Genomic DNA, 19,907 nt, shown 5'->3' with positions numbered 1-19,907 from the left:
TTTACTGAAAAAGAAAGAAAGAAAGAGGTTTGGCCGGACACTCTGCCGCAGAGTTGCCTGTTGCTTTGCAGTGAATGTGTGCTTAATGATGATGAAGATCGTGATATAATATGATGATGGTGATTTTCATGTCCATGAAACCACATGGTCAGACAGCCGAATGTGTTCGATTCCATCGGTTTCATGTTTGACTGTAAGAGTTTTCAACTGTCACACAAATTCAATGTACTTTTCTTTATAGAAATTTCACATTTGGGTGCATTTTGGGCACATTTCCTTCTTATTCTCGATATACTGTTGAATAATAGCAAAATGGTTTGGTAAGAGCCCTTTGCGATTGTTCAATATCCTCATTTGTCCCCTTTTCTCAGGTAATATTGTGCATTTTTTGTTTTATGCCTGAACACTAGGGGGAGCAGCAAAGGCAAAGACATCAGTACAATCAAATCCCTTCGAGTGCTGAGGGTGTTACGTCCACTCAAGACCATCAAGCGTCTCCCCAAGTTAAAGGTGAAACTCCAGAATCATATTAAAGCTTAACTTTTACTATTTCTGATCTGTTGTTTATGTTTTCTGTGGTTTCAAATTTCAAAGCAGAAACCCAGACTTTTTTAAATCTGGCTACACTCTCTAGAAGTTGAAACATGTATCGCACCTATCTTAGGTTTTGTGACTCAAAGCAACACCTCTCGTTCATTATTGTGTACTTCTAGTTTGCCAATAAGAGTTAAAACATACAGTTTTTAGTCTCATATTGTTTATATATATATATATATATATATATATACATATACATACATACAGTGGGGCAAAAAAGAATTTAGTCAGCTACCGATTGTGCAAGTTCTCCCACTTAAAATGATGACAGAGGTCAATAATTTACATCATAGGTACACTTCAACTGTGAGGGACAGAATGTGAAAAAAAAATCCATGAATTCACATGGCAGGATTTTTAAAGAATTTATTTGTGAATCAGGGTGGAAAATAAGTATTTGGTCACTTCAAACAAGGAAAATCTCTGGCTCTCACAGACCTGTAACGTCTTCTTTAAGAAGCTTTTCTGTCCTCCACTCGTTACCTGTATTAATGGCACCTGTTTGAACACATTATCTGTATAAAAGACACCTGTCCACAGCCTCAAACAGTCAGACTCCAAACTCTACTATGGCCAAGACCAAAGAGCTTTCGAAGGACTCCAGGAAAAGAATTGTAGACCTGCACCAGACTGGGAAGAGTGAATCTACAATAGGCAAGCAACTTGATGTGGAAAAAATCAACTGTGGGAGCAATTATCAGAAAATGGAAGACATACAAGACCACTGATAATCTCCCTCGATCTGGGGCTCCACGCAACATCTCATCCCGTGGGGTCAAAATGATCATGAGAACGGTGAGCAAGAACCCCAGAACCACACGGGGGGACCTGGTGAATGACCTGCAGAGAGCTGGGACCACAGTAACAAAGGTCACCATCAGTAACACACTACAACGGCAGGGAATCAAATCCTGCAGTGCCAGGCGTGTTCCGCTGCTGAAGCCAGTGCATGTCCAGGCCCGTCTGAAGTTTGCCAGAGAGCACATGGATGATACAGCAGAGGATTGGGAGAATGTCATGTGGTCAGATGAAACCAAAGCAGAACTTTTTGGTATAAACTCAACTCGTCGTGTTTGGAGGAAGAAGAATACTGAGTTGCACCCCAAGAACACCATAACTACTGTGAAGCATGGGGGTGGGAACATCATGCTTTGGGGCTGTTTTTCTGCTAAGGGGACAGGACGACTGATTCGTGTTAAGGACAGAATGAATGGGGCCATGTATTGTCAGATTCTTAGCCAAAACCTCCTTCCATCAGTGAGAGCTTTGAAGATGAAACGTGGCTGGGTCTTCCAACACGACAATGATCCCAAACACACCGCCCGGGCAACAAAGGAGTGGCTCTGTAAGAAGCATTTGAAAGTCCTGGAGTGGCCTAGCCAGTCTCCAGACCTCAACCCCATAGAAAATCTGTGGAAGGAGTTGAAAGCCCGTGTTGCTTGGCGACAGCCCCAAAACATAACTGCTCTCGATAAGATCTGCATGGAGGAATGGGCCAAAATACCAGCTACTGTGTGTGCAAACCTGGTAAAGACCTATAGTAATCGTTTGACCTCTGTTATTGCCAACAAAGGTTATGTTACAAAGTATTGAGTTGAATTTTTGTTATTGACCAAACACTTATTTTCCACCCTGATTTACTAATAAATTCTTTAAAAATCCTGCCATGTGAATTCATGGATTTTTTTTTTCACATTCTGTCTCTCACAGTTGAAGTGTACCTATGATGTAAATTACTGCCCTCTGTCATCATTTTAAGTGGGAGAACTTGCACAATCGGTGGCTGACTAAATACTTTTTTGCCCCACTGTATGTGTGTGAGAAAATGGTCGCAGGATGCTGAAGAAGCCCTGCGAGGTTATTTTGAGACCACAGATTGGATGACTCTCTGCCAAGGATATGTAGAGGACATCAGTGCCATGACTGGATGTGTCACTGACTATATAAACTTCTGTGTGGACAACATCATACCCACCAGAACAGTGAGATGCTTCACTAATAACAAACCCTAGATCACCAGTGAACTGAAGAATCTGCTAAATGGGAAAAAAAGCCTTCAAGGAGGGAGACAGGGAATTATTGAGGAGTACACAGAAACAACTGAAGATCAAGATCAGAGACAGCAAGGAGGCATACAGGAAGAAGCTGGAGAACAAACTAGAGAGGAACAATATCAGAGAAGTCTGGTCAGGGATGAAGAAGATCACAGGCTTCAAGCAGAGGAAGGATTGCACAGATGGCAGCCTGGACACAGCCAATGAATGAACAAGTTCTTCAATAGGTTCAGTTCAGGAACAAACCCAGCATCCTCCTCGCCTGTCCCCAGCCAATCAGACATCCCATCCTCCTCTGTTCCAACATTTTCCTGTCACATGCCAGCTCTTTTGCCCTCTAACGCAGTCATGGTCTCTTCTGGTTCTATAAATCTGTCTTCAACCAAGTCAGGAGATGCTGCTGCCCCATTTACCTCCCCCTCCCACCTATCTGTCTCTAGAAGTCAGGTGAAGAGGCAGCTGGGGAGACTGAACAGGAACAAGGCTGCAGGTCCAGATGGTGTCAGCCCCAGGGTACTGAAGGCCTGTGCAGAGCAGCTCTGTGGGATTTTGGAGCACCTCTTCAACCTCAGCCTGGCCCAGAAGGTTCCAGTCCTGTGGAAGACATCCTGCCTTGTTCCACTTCCAAAGAAAACTCACCCATCAGTCAATGATGACTACAGACCTGTTGCCCTGACATCCCACATCATGAAGGTCCTGGAGAGATTCCTGTTGGTCCACCTGAATAAGCAAACTAGAACATATCAGGACCCACTGCAGTTTGCTTATCGCCATGGAGTTGGAGTTGAAGATGCCATCATCCAGCTGCTTCAACCAACCCACTGTCATCTGGACAAAGCAGGCAGCACTGTGAGGGTCATGTTCTTTGATGTCTCCAGTGCATTTAACACAATCCAGCCTGATGTACTTTGCCAGAAACTCCAGAAGACACAGGTGGAGGCCTCAACTATCACCTGGATTAAAGACTACCTGACAAACAGACCACAGTTTGTGAGACTGAAGAACTGCACATCAAACCAGGTGATCAGTAACATTGGAGCACCACAGGGGACTGTACTCTCACCATTGCTTTTCACCCTGTACATCTCAGAGTTCCAGTACAAATCAGAGACCTGTCATCTACAGAAATACTCAGATGACTCTGCAGTTGTCGGGTGTATCAGAGATGGACAGGAAGCTGAGTACAGAGAGCTGGTGGAGCACTTTGTGGCATGGTGTGGAAACAATCATCTGACCTTGAACATGAACAAAACAAAGAAGATGATTTTAGAGTTCAGAAGAAACAGGGTGGAGTCAAACACTGTTTCCATCATGGGAAAAGAAGTGGAGGTGGTTGAGGAATACAAATACCTTGGAGTTCACCTGGAAAACAGACTGGACTGGAGAAAGAACAGCGAAGCCGTTTACAAGAAGGGACACAGCAGACTGCACTTCTTGAGGATGCTTAGGTCCTTCAATATCTGTAGCAAGATGCTGCAGATCTTCTACAAGTCTGTTGTTGAGAGTGTAATCTGTTCAGCCATCGTCTGTTGGGGTAGCAGCATCAGAAGCAGGGACCTGAAAAGGCTCAACAGCCTAATAAAAAAAGGCTGGTTCTGTTCTGGGGAAGACTGTGGAACCACTGGAGGAGATAATGCAAAGAAGGATTCTCCAGAGAATCAAGAAAATTATGGTCAACCCTGAGCATTCTCTTCACAAGACTGCCCGACAACGGAAGAGTGTCTTCAGTAAGAGGCTTCTTCAGTTTGGCTGCAACACTGACAGCTACTGGAGATCTTAACTAAAAGATGGAACTGGAGATCCTTCCTGCCAACAGCCATTGTAATATACAATAACTCTTTGACGACTTGATTATTTTTATTATTCTGAGCTACTACAGCAATCAGTTTTCCTCTGGGATTAATAAAGTATTTTTGAATTGATATGGAGAAAGGTCACCAACTGTGCATCTGTCTAGGTACATCCTCAAATGTTTGTGCATGCCCTGATTCACATCTGTTCTTTAGCGAATGTCTAACACTATTGGCTAGAGATGGACAATGCTCAGTTCAAATTGCATGGGGCTCTACAGGATGGGGAGTGTGCTTAGCAAAAAAAAATGACATTCCCTACGTTATATCCCAGTCAGTGTTGGGGAGTAACAGAATACATGTACCGCTGTTACATATATACATATTAGAATGAAAATTATGAGTAACTGTATTCTGTTACAGTTACTATTTGTAAACATAATATTTAGAATACAGTTACTTCTGTGATACTATTGGAATACTTGTGTGTTTTCCTAGCTTGACAAACCATCCTATAAAAGTGAATATATAGTCTGCCCATGGTTCATTGATGGCTCTTAGTTGTGGGACAGGATCTACAGTTATCTTTCAAAGTGCCCCTGTTTGCTATTGGATAACAAAAAAGGTGACATACTCACCGCTACAAATGTAAGACGAGGTAGTCCGCCATACTCCATCAAAGAAAATTCAAAATATCCTTTTTCTAAGTAAACTTAGGTACCACAATCTGCTTGAATGAAAGAAAAGTTCAAGTCAAAATAATCTATAGTTGATGCCAAAGCCGTTTCGAGCCACAATGTTTTTTTTTTTTTTTTTTTCAGTTACAGCCCACTCACCAACAGAGTCCTGTAATTGGACTGGCACCATACATTCTGGGCTGCTTTGATTCAAATATTACAGACAGTAATGCTATGCTATGTTCAAGCACTTTTTCACTTTATTACAGAAATATAATTTATTGATACTTTAATAAATAAGACAAACACTTAGATTGTTTCATTTATTTTTTCACAGTTAGTATATATGTTAAGCATTAGTATGTCCTTTGTTTTCCTGCTGGAGCAGCTACCAATGCAATTAATTGACATAAATGCTTTTTTTGAGGGGAAGTAATCAAATAATTTAGAATACAGTGGATTAAGCAAAGCAACGAAATACATCACAGAATACATTTTAAAGCAGGTATTCAGTATTCTGTGACTAAATACATTTACAGACTATCCTCCCAACAATGATTACAGGGTAAGACTATCACTTTTACAAAAAAAAAATTATACATAATTCCTGAAGGGGGAAAACTCCAGATGGCAGATATAATGGTCCAGAACAAACAACCCTAACCCTAAAATAATTGTGTCAGCCAAACTCTCCCCCTCATCTTGAGCAGATTAAGCTGATTTTAATCTAAAAGTTTGTTAATACAGTAAACTTCACACCACAGTTATCACAAGTATAAACTCTCCAAATAATCGATTCTCAATCTAGCTGGTATTCCTTCATAAATCTTCTTTGGTTTCCTCCTTTTACAGGCAGTCTTTGACTGCGTGGTGAACTCTCTGAAGAACGTTTTGAACATCTTGATCGTCTACATGCTCTTCATGTTCATCTTCGCTGTTGTGGCTGTGCAGCTGTTTAAGGGCCGTTTCTTCTACTGCACCGATGAATCCAAAGAGTTTGAACGAGACTGCAGGTCAGTTGGCAGTTTGTTCGACTGTTTTTTCTATTTGTCACAGAAGAGGTAAAACTTCCCGTGAAAGGGTAAGTAAAATGATTGTCAGATATAATTTTTAGCATTTCCTATGTAAAAAAAAATCTATTTAATCATAAAATATTTGTATTTGTATGTGTGTCTTATTTATCATTACAGAGGCGAGTTTTTAGTTTATGATAAAGATGACGTAAAAGCAGAAAAGCGGGAATGGAAGAAGTACGATTTCCACTACGACAACGTGGCTTGGGCCTTGCTCACCCTCTTCACAGTCTCCACTGGAGAGGGGTGGCCACAGTGAGTGCACTGTGCACATATTTAGTGAATATTTCTTTTTAGGTTGTAATTATTTTCTTCTTTTTTCTTGTTTGTTCCACCTGCAGGGTGTTAAAGCATTCGGTGGACTCTACTTTTGAGGACCAGGGCCCGAGCCCAGGATACAGGATGGAAATGTCCATCTTTTACGTGGTGTACTTCGTTGTCTTCCCTTTCTTCTTTGTAAACATCTTTGTGGCTCTCATCATCATCACCTTCCAGGAACAGGGGGATAAGATGATGGAAGACTACAGCCTAGAAAAAAATGAAGTGAGGAAAAGTGTAGAATTGCCTGGATTTTTTTCTTTACTTTTTAAATGTGTAAAAATTCAATTTTGCTTAATTTCATCTTTTCTGTATCTCTCCAGAGAGCCTGTATAGATTTTGCTATTAATGCCAAGCCTCTGACTCGCCACATGCCAAAGAACAAACTTAGTTTTCAGTATCGCATGTGGCACTTTGTTGTATCGCCTCCCTTTGAGTACAGCATCATGGCTCTGATTGCACTGAACACCATTGTCCTTATGATGAAGGTATTATTCACTCTTTATGATTTAAACAAGCATAAAGCAAAAATATCGATAAAACTGTATTTATCTTTTGTGTGTGTGTGTGCGTGTGCGTGTGTGTGTGTGTGTGTGTGTGTGTGTGTGTGTGTGTGTGTGTGTGTGTGTGTGTGTGTGTGTGTGTGTGTGTCTACAGTTTCAAGGTGCATCTGCAAATTACGATGATGTCCTGAAGTACCTAAACATTGTGTTCAGCATTTTCTTCTTTATGGAATCCATACTGAAAATCATTGCTTTTAGTCCTCTGGTAAGATGTAGCCTTAACATACACACACTCATGCATGCACACACGTTTTTTGTTTTTCCGTACTTGTGGGGATTCATCGTACTTCCACTCACTTCAGGGACGACATGCCTAACCTTAACCACAACCATTACTGGTCTATTTTTAAAAAGTTAAAAAGTTAAAGTCCCATTAGTTGTCACACACACAGGTGTGTGTGTGCAAAATTTGTTCTTTGCATTTGACCCAACCCCTGGGGGAGTGGTGAGCTGCAGACACGGCCGCGCTTGGGAACTGTTTGGTGGTTTAACCCCCCAATCCAACCCCTTAATGCTGAGTGTCAAGCAGGGAGGCATTGGGTCCCATTTTTTCAAAGTCTTTGGTATGACCCGACCAGGAATCGAACCCCTGATCTCTCAGTCTCAGGGCGGACACTCCACCACTAGGCCAAGGATAATTCACACTTTTACCTGTAAAACAACATGGGCAACATGCCGATTATCACTTGTAAGTCGCTTTGGACAAAAGCATCTGCTAAATACATAAACATAAAACAAAGTATCTTGGGCTTCTTTCACACTGAGGACCAACCAAATGTCCCCACAATTTCAGTATGTCCTCATGTTGCAAGTTAAACAGGAAAATTTGTCCCCACAATGTAGTACTTATGAAAACACACACACACACACACATACACACACACACACACATACACGTTTTTATTTTTCCATACTTGTGGGGATTAATTATACTTCCAATCACTTTAGGGACTATATGCCTAAACTTAACCACAACCATTACTGCTCTATTTCTAGGTATAACCTTAACTAAAGGTTATTTCACACCTTTACCTGTAAAACAAAGCATTATGGCTATTTTTTTTCACACTGGGAACAAGCCAAATGTCCCCACAATGTCAGTATGTCCTCATGTTGCAGGTTAAACCAGAAAAACTGTCCCCACAATGTAGCAATGTAGTACCTACTAACACACACACACACACACACACACACACACACACACGCGCGCGCGCGCAAACACACACACACACACACACATGGTGTCCAAACCTGATCTCTTCGTAGGATGACCCATTCTTTAAGCTGCAGTGTTCCGTCCTATTGTTCATTAAAGCAAAGAAGTTTTGTAGACAGATCTAGAGCATGTTCATCTTGTCTCTGAGAAAAGCCAAGAGTTGCACAGCAGTCACCTTTTTATTTAAGTTTATTGGCTCATAGTGTTTCCAAAAGGATATGGTAAATGGCCTGTACTTGGGGGGTTCCAGGACTTCTAGAGTCCTGGAACCCCCCAAGGCGCTTTACAACACAATCAGTCATTCACCCATTCACGCGCTGGTGGGGATGAGCTACGATGTAGCCACAGCTGCTCTGGGGTGCACTGACAGAGGCGAGGCTGCCGAGCACTGGCGCCACCTGTCCCTCCGATCACCACCAGCAGGCAACATGGGTTATGTGTCTTGCCCAAGGACACAGCGACAGACTGAGCGGGGCTCAAACCTGCAACCTTCCGATTGCAGGGCGAGCACTTAACTCCTGTGCCACCGTCGCCCCATGATACACTCCTGATAAAATCATGCCTTCTTTTCCTTTCTTTTCTTACAGAATTACTTCAGAGATGCCTGGAATGTTTTTGATTTTGTCTCAGTCATCGGAAGCATCACTGACATATTAGTGACAGAGTTTTGGGTAAGTGCCGTGGTTTGTTGCTCACAGGTGAAAACATCATTTTGTTTTGTTACAACTATCCAAATGAGAATTTAGGTGGATCCACGCTTCAATATTTAGCTTTTATGACAACATACATTCCATAATCCTGCTTCTATACCCCTTAAATTAACATGTAAGGTGCCAAAATCCTCTAATACCAATCCACCAAGTTTAGAAGTTGTGTTGTTTATTTTGAATTCATTTATCATTAGTCAGAATTTGCCTTCATTTTTTACTCATGCTGTGATTTTGCTGTGTGCATGTTTGTTAATTACTTATAATTGGTGATGTAAGATTTCATGTATGTGAGACTCAGAAGCAGTTTCAGCCTCCCTCTGCTGGACACCTCATGTAAAGTTGTTTTACTTTCAGACAAGCAACAGTTTACATTTAGCTTCAAGTTTTTAGATATAAAACTCTATTTTTTTCTTTGCTCACTTATGCTGACTGGATTAGCAGACATTGTTCAGAGTTCTGTGGCCTACTGGTGTCGTCAGATGATTAAAAGTTCCTCTTGGCTAAATTTGATGTGCTAAATGTGAAAGTTTGCCGTCTAAATGGACGTTAATTGATACCCTTGTTGGTTTTAGAAATCCAAACATCTAATTGATTTGTTTAGTCAATTTGCAATTGCGTTTTTATTTAGTGTGTCACCTAGACATAGAAACCAAATACAAATTTACTTGCATATTTTACAAAAATGAAGCAAAATAGTGCTTTTTCATATTGTTATATTGTTTCCACGGATCTACGCTGTCCTGCAAATCCGTTTGCATTCCTTTATGGATTTTATTTATTTATTTTTATTTCATCTTAAAGTACTTGTCCATATTCTCAAAGAAGTGGTTTTAATTTTTTTTTCCATCACAGATTTTATTTAAACCAAATACATGATTATAAAGTAGATGTTCTATTATTATTTGTTTGTGATTATTTTATTGACAGAGGTAGCCATAATTCATTTTTATTTATTCAAAATAAAAATGCTTTTATAGAGACACTAAAGCCAGTATCTGTTGGGCAAAATGGCTAGAAAAATGGGTCACTTTCAATTAAATCTCACCAAATTGGAACAATAAACACTTGAGCTTTAATTTGAATATTCATGGTCAGGACATTTAAGGGCTATATGATATCATTTCCAATTAATTGCATCATTTGTGTGACAATTTTGTTCAATGAATGTCCTAAACAACCAAAGTGATAGCAGATTTTTTTTTTATTTGAATGAGTAGGAAAAGCACATGTGCGTTAATGATGGCTTCAGTGCATTTCAAAAATGTTCTGCAGGGATAGACCAATAGACTTCGTTAGTAGAGATGATTTAAAATCGAGTACGTCCTTTTATGAGAAATGCTTGAAAAATGCTCTAAAACTTTGTCATCTGACATATTTAATACTCATTAATTGAATTGATTTGTTTGACTAACTTTGGTTAGTTAGATTTTAAAACTCTGCAGTGCAATAAATGAAGATTCAACAGTTGGTTGAATTCAGTGTTCAAAAATTCATCTAGGTTCAGAAATTTTTTGCATCAACTATTGTTATTAGTGATACTTTAGCATACAGATAAGGGGGAAGCATCTAGATATTGGCTGTGAAAATTGGCAGTGCAAATCGGCCATCTGCTAACTGTGACTTCTACATATTGCCGCTGGTATCGAGAATTGAAAACACAATATTGGTTGATCTCTAGTTCTGCAGCAAAGAGAGGCTGAATGATCCTAAACTGTTGTTTTTGTTGTTGTTGTTGTTGTTGTTGTTCAGTGCCTTTCTAATGATGCCTATAATGATCCCATCTTCCTCTTCTATCTCTTTACATGCTTTCTTTAAACCTATCTACTTTGTTGGCGCCTACGCCCCTCCCACTTCCTCCTTCTCTGATTAAAAATCCATCCAATCAAAATGCACTATGAAATCCTCCATCTTGTTTCCCATTTGTGCTACACCATGACATGTGGTGGTGGTGTGATGATGATAATGGTGATGGTGTGTGTTTCGTGCCCATGTCCAATTAAACACACGACCAACCACCACCACCTTCTTCCTAAAAATATTTTTAATCCACCCACTATTTTTGTCAACTTAACAAAAATGTCAATAAACCTCCTCACCATTCATCTTTCTACATCTTCGTACATGTAGAATCTGGTTGGTTTGTAATTTATTTCTCCAAAATTCCTGCTGCATCCTCATTGGCCATGTGCTTCCCTTGATTTTAATTTCTTACCCTAAATCACTCAATCCCTCTTGTCCCAGTTTGACCTTTGTCCGCAGTGCATGTGCTTTTTTGAATGAGACATTTGAAACTCGCCAAAATTTAGACATTCTTTAGAAAAAAAATAAACATGCTTTTTCAACTCGGTAAGATTTTTATGAGTATTAGCTTTTACAAATTTTGGCCTTCAAGTTTACCTTTTGTCAAGGCATTTCTGTATTATCTATGAAATGGCATGCTGTAAACAAAGGTCTGGGTATTCCCTTGTGCAAATGATGAAGTTTTGAAAATGTTGAATATGATACATTTATCTACAGAAGCCTTTTGGTCCTGATTACAGTTTTAATGTAAAGTTTTGAAGAAAACAAATAGAAGAAACATCATGAAATTGTGTCATCAGTTCCAACGGAATTGAACTACTTTACCCAAAGTTTAGTGTTTATAGAGTTAGAAGACTTAGACTTAGGCCTAGTCCACACGTAGCCGGGGTTTTTTTTTTAAAACGAATATACGCCTCTCCAAAAACTTGCGTCCACACCACCTCGTTTTAAAAAAAATTCTGTCCACACGTACCCGGATAAATACGTTGTTAAGGACATGCCAGACCTGTAGGCGGCAGTACTTCCCCGGTTCTTAACCTCGTCCTTCGTCTGTGGTCTTCCACAAGGAGCAGTAATTCCTCTTGCAAAAACAAACAAGCAAAAAGCGCTTGGACAATTGATAAAGCGAGCGCAGCTCTGAGGGCATCCATGCTGTCGGCTAGTGTAAACACAGGTCGCACACGTGATGTCAGCAATATTTTGTCGCGGAAAGTGACGTTGCAGACCTTAAAACTCCGGTTTTGTCCGTCCACACGCAGACACCCAAAACGGAGAAAACGCAGATCTTCACTTTGGCCGGAGTTTTTAAAAAGATCCGTTTTCGTGTGAAAAAACTCTGTTTTCGTGTGGATGACAGGCCAAAATGTAGAGGAATATCTACGTTTTGGCAGATCCCCGGCTACGTGTGGACAGGGCCTAAGAAGACAAAATTATTCACCTCCTTGAACTGTTTTCCAACAATTAAAAGCAACCAAAGACTGAAGTGTAAAATTCAGAGTATGGCATTGCTACTAGAAAAGAAAAAAGAAACTGCACCTCATGGTGCAAAAGCCAAAGCTATTACACCAATCCTTATTTTAAGCTTATGAGCTGAAACTTGACAATATTTACTCAGAAATATGTAAACACTTTTGTATCTTCCACATAGTAGAACAAAACAACCATAGCCTAATAGGCTTACACTTATCCTTGTGTAAATCTATTTTTTACTTTACAAGATAGTGAATGCTTTAGTCTTCAATTTGCTCAACCCCACGTTCCCCCTACTGGTTTGCATGTAAACCAGTTTTGAGAAAGTTTGCTGACACGCCATGCCTGCACCAAGGTCGCACGCCGATCTCCCACTGTTCCTCCCCTCCTCCCTCCCTCTTCATGCTCTTCCCGTGACTTTTTCTGTCAACATCTGAATGTGTGCACCAGACCTGGGAGTTTGTACTGCCATATTGATCTGGACAAACATTAAATGCTTCTAAATGAGATGAGGCTAATAGCTTGAATTACAGCCCAGAGAGAAATTTTAATGTATTAGCTGACCTTTTTCTACAGTAAATGTATTAGAAAAAGCATCTAATACACTAAATCTGAAAATCTGAATTTAGTGTCTGGCTTAATCCTGACCCATGGGCTGGTAAAATATGTTTTCTTTTTAAAAAGAAAGGTGTATATGTATATACAGTATATACACACACATATATATATATGTGTATATATATATACATATATATATATATATATATATATATATATATATATACATATATATATATATATATATATATATATATATATATATATATATATATATATATATATATACACACACACACACACACACACACCTTTCTTATGTATGTATACATATGTGTGTGTGCGTGTAATCCCTCTGTGTGTGTGTGTGTGTGTGTGTGTGTGTGTGTGTGTGTGTGTGTGTGTGTGTGTGTGTGTGTGTGTGTGTGTGTGTGTGTGTACACTGGTTGACAGGCAAAGTTCACTGTGCTCCAGCTTGTGTGTAACCTGCTTGCCCCGAACAATCAGTGCATTTGGTAATCATTTAAAAAAAGACCTTTTTGAGATTGGATGATGACCTTTAAAATCTTTAATTTATTATTTAGTTTTTTGCACCTTATTTTCCTTATTGGTGTTTGTTTTTCTCTTTCCTTCTCTTATTTCCACTGTTTCTATTTTGTTGGATACACTTTGTTGGGTTTGGAATCTTCCTTTGTCCCTTCCCTACTTTTATTTTGATTTTGATGATGTATATATATATATATATATATATATATATATATATATATATATATATATATATATATACTTTTTTTTTTTGCTTTTTGCTTATAGTAAAACAAGGGAAGTTGGTGAGAATTTGTGCAATTGTGAAACTGACTTTGTTCCATGTTTGTGCCACAGAATAATTTCATCAATTTAAGCTTTCTGAGGCTGTTCAGAGCAGCTCGTCTCATAAAGCTCCTGAGGCAGGGGGAAACTATCCGCATTCTTCTGTGGACATTTGTCCAGTCCTTCAAGGTATTTTTGCAGATACTCATCGAAGTACAAAGATTCAGAAAGCATTTAATGTCACTAACAGATATCTGCTGCAATAGGCGTTGCCATACGTGTGTCTACTCATTGCCATGCTCTTCTTCATCTACGCCATCATCGGCATGCAGGTAAGTTACAACAGCTCATTCATCAGCAGTCAGCAGTCTGAATACTTGTCAATGGGCAGGGGGGGGGTCAAATGTTCAGAAAAAGCCTTAAGTATGCTAGTCAGATTGTAATGCTAACTAACAATTCGTTTAATTAGAATTTTTTGAGGTACATGTGTATGTTTGAGACTTATTGTGAATTGAAGGAAGTTCCTACATTTCAGCAATGGGCACTGTTGCAGTAGCAGCCAAAAGACTGCAGCTAATGTTCAACAAAATTCCTCTTTTTTGTGTATGTTATATTTTGTATAACCTTTAAACCCTAAAATACCATAAACCCCTTAATTGCAATAATAACAAAAACAGAACTAACACAAGTGACTCAAAAGCACAATAGGGTTTCTTGTGTGGATCTAAAATGCTCTAAGCTGATATTTCAGTTTAAAAGAAACACAGAAATATCAAATAGCTTCAGTTTAGCTGTTTATATTTTAGGGATGTAAGTCAATGAAAAATGCTGTAACTCATTAAAGGGTCAGTACAATTTATAACCTCATTTACCTTGTTGTTGACAGCAAGGTTTCTGACGAACACCTCTAGACGTGACCATATCACACCTGTACTGGGGATTCTCCATTGGCTACCCGTGAACTTCAGAGTGAAGTTTAAAATTCTGATCTTTGTTTTTAAGGCCCTGAATGGTCTGGCACCGGTTAACCTGTCTGACCTTGTTACTCGCCATGTGCCAAACCGGCCATTGAGATCTGCAGATTGCTTGCTGCTTCATGTTCCCACATTGAAATACAAAACGCGGGGGCAGCGTGCTTTTGTCTATGCTGCTCCGTCCCTCTGGAATGCTCTTCCTCTCTCAGTGAGGCTGGCCCCATCCCTCTCCTGTTTCAAGTCACTTTTATGACCAGGCTTTTTTTTAACCCTTGACTTTTATTAATTATTTTTATTATGTATTCTTTTATTGACTGACTTTACTGCTTTGTTGTGTACTTTTATTATTGATAGTGTTTTTGTTTTTATGTAGTTTTGCTTTTTATCTGTACAGCACTTTGGTCGGCTGCCATGCCGTTTTTAAAAGTGCTTTATAAATAAAGTTGGTATGGGATGGTATTGGCAACTTGTGTTGTCTAATGTAGCATACCAAATGGCCTGGGCCATCTCTGACCTGCTTTCTAATGTAAATTAGTAATGTTGTAATAGTCACCGAGAAACAGTTAATTCTGACAAAAGCTGGCGGAAGCAAGACACGCCACCTCACATTTACTCATCCCAACACTTTCACTTTGGTGTAAATGTTGTTTGCAATAATGCTAGACGCAAACCAGCACTAGTCAGAGCTTATGCTAACATTATCCTGAGCTAAAAATGTTTTTTTTAAACTTAAAACACAATAAGAAGTGTCTTCTTCACATTCAGGTGATGTGCTTAATGAATTTTAGAGAAAGTTTCATTAATAATTTTGAGAAATCATTCAAAAATATTTTTATACATTTTTAAGACTGTGTGGGCAGGGCTTGTTCCAGTTGATTGGAGTCTGTATCCACAAATTTTGCGTGTGTGTGTGTGTGTGTATATATATATATATATATATATATATATATATATATATATATATATATATATATATATAAATTAACAAGTTAATTAGGATTAATAATTAGACAAAACAATCACACATTAAAAATTTGCCCTGGGGGGTGGTGGTTGGGGGGGGGGGGATGTTTAGCTTCAAAACGTACGCCTAATGCCTGGGCTGCATGGTGGCGCAGTTTTTAGCACTGTTGCCTCGCAGCATGAAGGTTGCAGTTTCGAAACTCGGCTGCGGCCTTTCTGCGTGGAGTTGCTTGCTCTCCTCATGCATGCGTGGGTTTCCTCCGGGTACTCTGGTTTCTCCCACAGATCACAACATGCCCTAAAGGTTATTGTAAGTTGCTCTGGATAAAAGCGTCTGCCAAATAAATAAACATAAACATAATATCATATACTATTAATTATAATAAATATAAGCTGCACCTCTAACCAAACTGCAGAGCCTGGTCTAAAAGGCCACATGAACCATTTTTACATGCTCCAAAAACAACTAAAACCACAAATAAATGAATCATGACAAACTGCTCTTCATGAACAAAAGAAAGATTTACTGTAATGTTTTGTATTTGGTAGAAAGCAGGCAGGCAGTAACTTTATCCTTATGCAATTTTTTAGAGGAGAGACAAGCATGCACATAGCATGCACATAGCAGTACTTCCCCTCAGCTCAACTGCACTTTTGTCTGCACTTAGTGCTCTGCTGCCACCTAGTTTTCAGTTCAGCACACAACATTTACAATATTCCAGGTCCATTTACACTTCATCAATAGCACATACAGGTGCTGGCCAGTAAATTAGAATATCATCAAAAGGTTGAAAATATTTCAGTAATTCCATTCAAAACGTGAAACTTGTACATTATATTCATGCAATGCACACAGACCAATGTATTTCCGATGTTTATTACGTTTAATTTTGATATTTATAGGTGACAACCAATGAAAACATCAAATCTGGTATCTCAGAAAATTAGAATATTCTAAAGGCCAATGAAAAAATGTTTGTTTCTCTAATGTTGGCCAACTGAAAAGAATGAACATGAAAAGAATGTGCATGTATAGCACTCAATACTTAGTCGGGGCTCCTTTTGCCTCAATAACTGCAGTAATGCGGCGTGGCATGGACTCGATCAGTCTGTGGCACTGCTCAGGTGTTATGAGAGCCCAGGTTGCTCTGATAGTCGTCTTCAGCTCCTCTGCATTGTTGGGTCTAGCGTATTGCATCCTCCGCTTCACAATACCCCATAGATTTTCTATGGGGTTAAGGTCAGGCGAGTTTGCTGGCCAATCAAGGACAGGGATACCATGGTCCTTGAACCAGGTGCTGGTGGTTTTGGCACTGTGTGCAGGTGCCAAGTCCTGTTGAAAGGTGAAGTCTGCATCCCCATAAAGTTGGTCAGCAGCAGGAAGCATGAAGTGCTCTAAAACTTCCTGGTAGACGGCTGCATTGACCCTGGACCTCAGGAAACAGAGTGGGCCAACACCGGCAGATGACATGGCACCCCACACCATCACTGACGGTGGAAACTTTACACTGGACCTCATGCAACGTGGATTCTGTGCTTCTCCGCTCTTCCTCCAGACTCTGGGTCCTTGATTTCCAAAGGAAATGCAGAACTTGCTTTCATCAGAAAACATAACTTTGGACCACTCAGCATCAGTCCAGTCCTTTTTGTCCTTGGCCCAGGCGAGACGCTTCTTGCGCTGTTTCATGTTCAAGAGTGGCTTGACACACGGAATGCGACACCTGAATCCCATGTCTTTCATGAGTCTCCTCGTGGTGGTTCTTGAAGCGCTGACTCCAGCTGCAGTCCACTCTTTGTGGATCTCCCCCACATTTTTGAATGGGTTTGTCGTCACAATTCTCTGCAGGGTGCGGTTATCCCTAGAGCTTGTACACTTTTTTCTACCACATTTTTTCCGTCCCTTCGCCTGTCTGTTAATGTGCTTGGACACAGAGCTCTGCGAACAGCCAGCTTCTTTAGCAATCACCTTTTGTGTCTTGCCCTCCTTGTGCAAGGTGTCAATGATTGTCTTTTGGACAGCTGTTAAGTCAGAAGTCTTCCCCATGATTGTGGTGCCTTCAAAACAAGACTGAGGGACCTTTTAAAGGCCTTTGCAGGTGTTTTGAGTAAATCAGCTGATTAGAGTGGCAGCAGGTGTCTTCTATATTCAGCCTTTTCAGAATATTCTAATTTTTTGAGATACCAAATTTGGAGTTTTCATTAGTTGTCACTTATGAATATCAAATTTAAATGTAATGAACATTGGAAATACATTGGTCTGTGTGCATTGCATGAATATAATGTACAAGTTTCACGTTTTGAATGGAATTACTGAAATATTTTCAACCTTTTGATGATATTCTAATTTACTGGCCAGCACCTGTATACTAATATGTACACATCCAAACAAATTACTCAGTGGTTACCTTTATAATGAGACCAACATAGTCAAATAGACCTTGTGGCTACAAAAATAAACTTATTAAAATGTGGGTGTGTCATCTGTGCCTCACTAATATTATTTTTTATAAAAAATTAATTGCTTGGCTGCAAATTGTCTTGAACGATTAAAATGTGATTAATCAAGATTAATTAATTACAAAGCCAATAAATATTTAGGCTAATTTTTTAACGATTTTCACCCTTAATATTTATATATTTTTTTGCTTTATCTACTGTTTCTGTCTAGTTGTTTGGAAACATAGCGCTAGATGAGGAAGAAGGCAGTGCCATCAATGAACATAATAACTTCAGAACCTTTATAATGGCCCTCATGCTGCTGTTTAGGTAAGTCCCATTCATGTATTTTTGTCTCAAGGCTCAACGGAGTCTAAATTTTTGTATACATGTAATCCTGTGTATAAACAGTTGGTAGTTCATTCCCTGCTTCTCCTTATTCAGGAGCGCTACGGGCGAAGCGTGGCACGACATTATGCTGTCTTGCCTGGGTGAGAAGAAATGTGACCCGGACTCAGGAAACACAGGGAAAGAATGTGGCAGCACCTTTGCCTACACCTACTTTGTCTCCTTTATTTTCCTCTGCTCCTTTTTGGTGAGAAGTGATTTAACTACTAAAAATTATCTCTAATTTTTAAAAGTGCAGCTGAGATATTTAGACCCTATACACATGTAGCTGGGTATCCTACAATACAAAGATGGGTTTCTTCGGTTTGGCCTGTCATCCACACAAAAGTGAAAAAGAAAAAGAATGTTCACCAAAAATGACTTTTTCTAAAACTCCAATGAGAGAGGAGATTTGCGAATTCTCCCTTGGCAACATTTTATTGTGGATGTGAACAACCGGGGTTTTAGGTTTTTCAACCCTCGACAAAAATGACTTCACATGTGTGATCTGTGTTTACACTCACTTGTTTTTACAAGCTCAATAACTGCTCTATGTAGAACACCACAGGCAAAGGATGACATGGCCCACTTGGTTATTCCAAATCCAAGGAATGATTTTTGGCAAAGATGCTGACAATTTGGGAAACTACTGCCCCCTACTGGCTTGGTATGCCTATGAATGTCAGTCCCAATGCACTGGAGGTTTTTAATTTTTTATTTTATTTTTTTTGTTGAAAACAAGGTGTGGATCCACGTTGTCTTCCTAGATGGGCGAGGGAGGATATTCAGTTTTACAAAAACCCGATTACGTGTCTAGGAAAAAAAATCCAACCAGTTGCCTTGCTCCATTAGATGCTGAATCTCTTTGTGGCTGTCATCATGGACAATTTTGAGTATCTGACCAGAGACTCCTCCATTCTGGGTCCGCACCATTTGGACGAGTACGTCAGGATATGGGCTGAGTACGACCCCGCCGCTTGGTGAGTGGCCCACCCATAGACATATCCTCACACAACAGCAGCCATCACATGCAAACTCTTAGATACCTGGATGCCTTCATACTCACATACAGAACTATCAAAGAATCATACCCCAGAGGTAGAAAACGTAGAATATTTTAGCACATATTTATACACTTTTGCTCTGAATGTGAAGAAATGCCTAACCTTTGACTTTTTCTTCTGTCCACACATGAGACAATAAACATATGCAAGAAGTCTGATGGTGAAACATCGTCAAAATAAGAGTCGAAGCTGGATATTTAAGTTTGCCCACTTGAACAAAACAGTTTACAGTTTTTTTTTGTTTATTCTCAACCTTCTTTCTGAAATTGCGCCTCTTAGTTATAACCTTCCCCTCTTTCCTTTTTGTGTGTGTGTAGATGACAGCAAGAATGTTGGTTTTTTTTTTTTCTAAATTAAACCTATTTTGTTCTTATTTGCTCCTCTTCCACTCTCTACTTTCTTTCTCTGTACACTTCTTAACCTAACTCCCCTCCTTGTATTTTTCTT

At 39.6% G+C, this 19,907-nt stretch overlaps 1 protein-coding gene across 1 annotated transcript in view; it reads left to right on the top strand.

Annotated features, from left to right (window-relative positions):
- Window positions 1–19,907, top strand: part of cacna1ab (calcium channel, voltage-dependent, P/Q type, alpha 1A subunit, b) — a 257,104-nt gene that overhangs the window by 174,327 nt on the left and 62,870 nt on the right. Inside the window, exons 28-39 of the mRNA XM_054743533.2 lie at window positions 411–510; window positions 5,971–6,131; window positions 6,309–6,446; window positions 6,533–6,734; window positions 6,833–6,997; window positions 7,167–7,277; window positions 8,876–8,959; window positions 13,709–13,825; window positions 13,903–13,968; window positions 18,242–18,339; window positions 18,454–18,604; window positions 19,249–19,376. Of these exons, the coding sequence (XP_054599508.2) occupies window positions 411–510; window positions 5,971–6,131; window positions 6,309–6,446; window positions 6,533–6,734; window positions 6,833–6,997; window positions 7,167–7,277; window positions 8,876–8,959; window positions 13,709–13,825; window positions 13,903–13,968; window positions 18,242–18,339; window positions 18,454–18,604; window positions 19,249–19,376 (1,521 nt within the window). The remainder of the gene's footprint in view (window positions 1–410; window positions 511–5,970; window positions 6,132–6,308; window positions 6,447–6,532; window positions 6,735–6,832; window positions 6,998–7,166; window positions 7,278–8,875; window positions 8,960–13,708; window positions 13,826–13,902; window positions 13,969–18,241; window positions 18,340–18,453; window positions 18,605–19,248; window positions 19,377–19,907) is intronic.

This window comes from Nothobranchius furzeri, chromosome 4 (assembly GCF_043380555.1).
Source record: "Nothobranchius furzeri strain GRZ-AD chromosome 4, NfurGRZ-RIMD1, whole genome shotgun sequence".
Lineage (NCBI taxonomy): Eukaryota > Metazoa > Chordata > Actinopteri > Cyprinodontiformes > Nothobranchiidae > Nothobranchius > Nothobranchius furzeri.
Note: the sequence above shows the minus strand (reverse complement) of the source record. Positions and strands in the feature narration are given on the sequence as shown.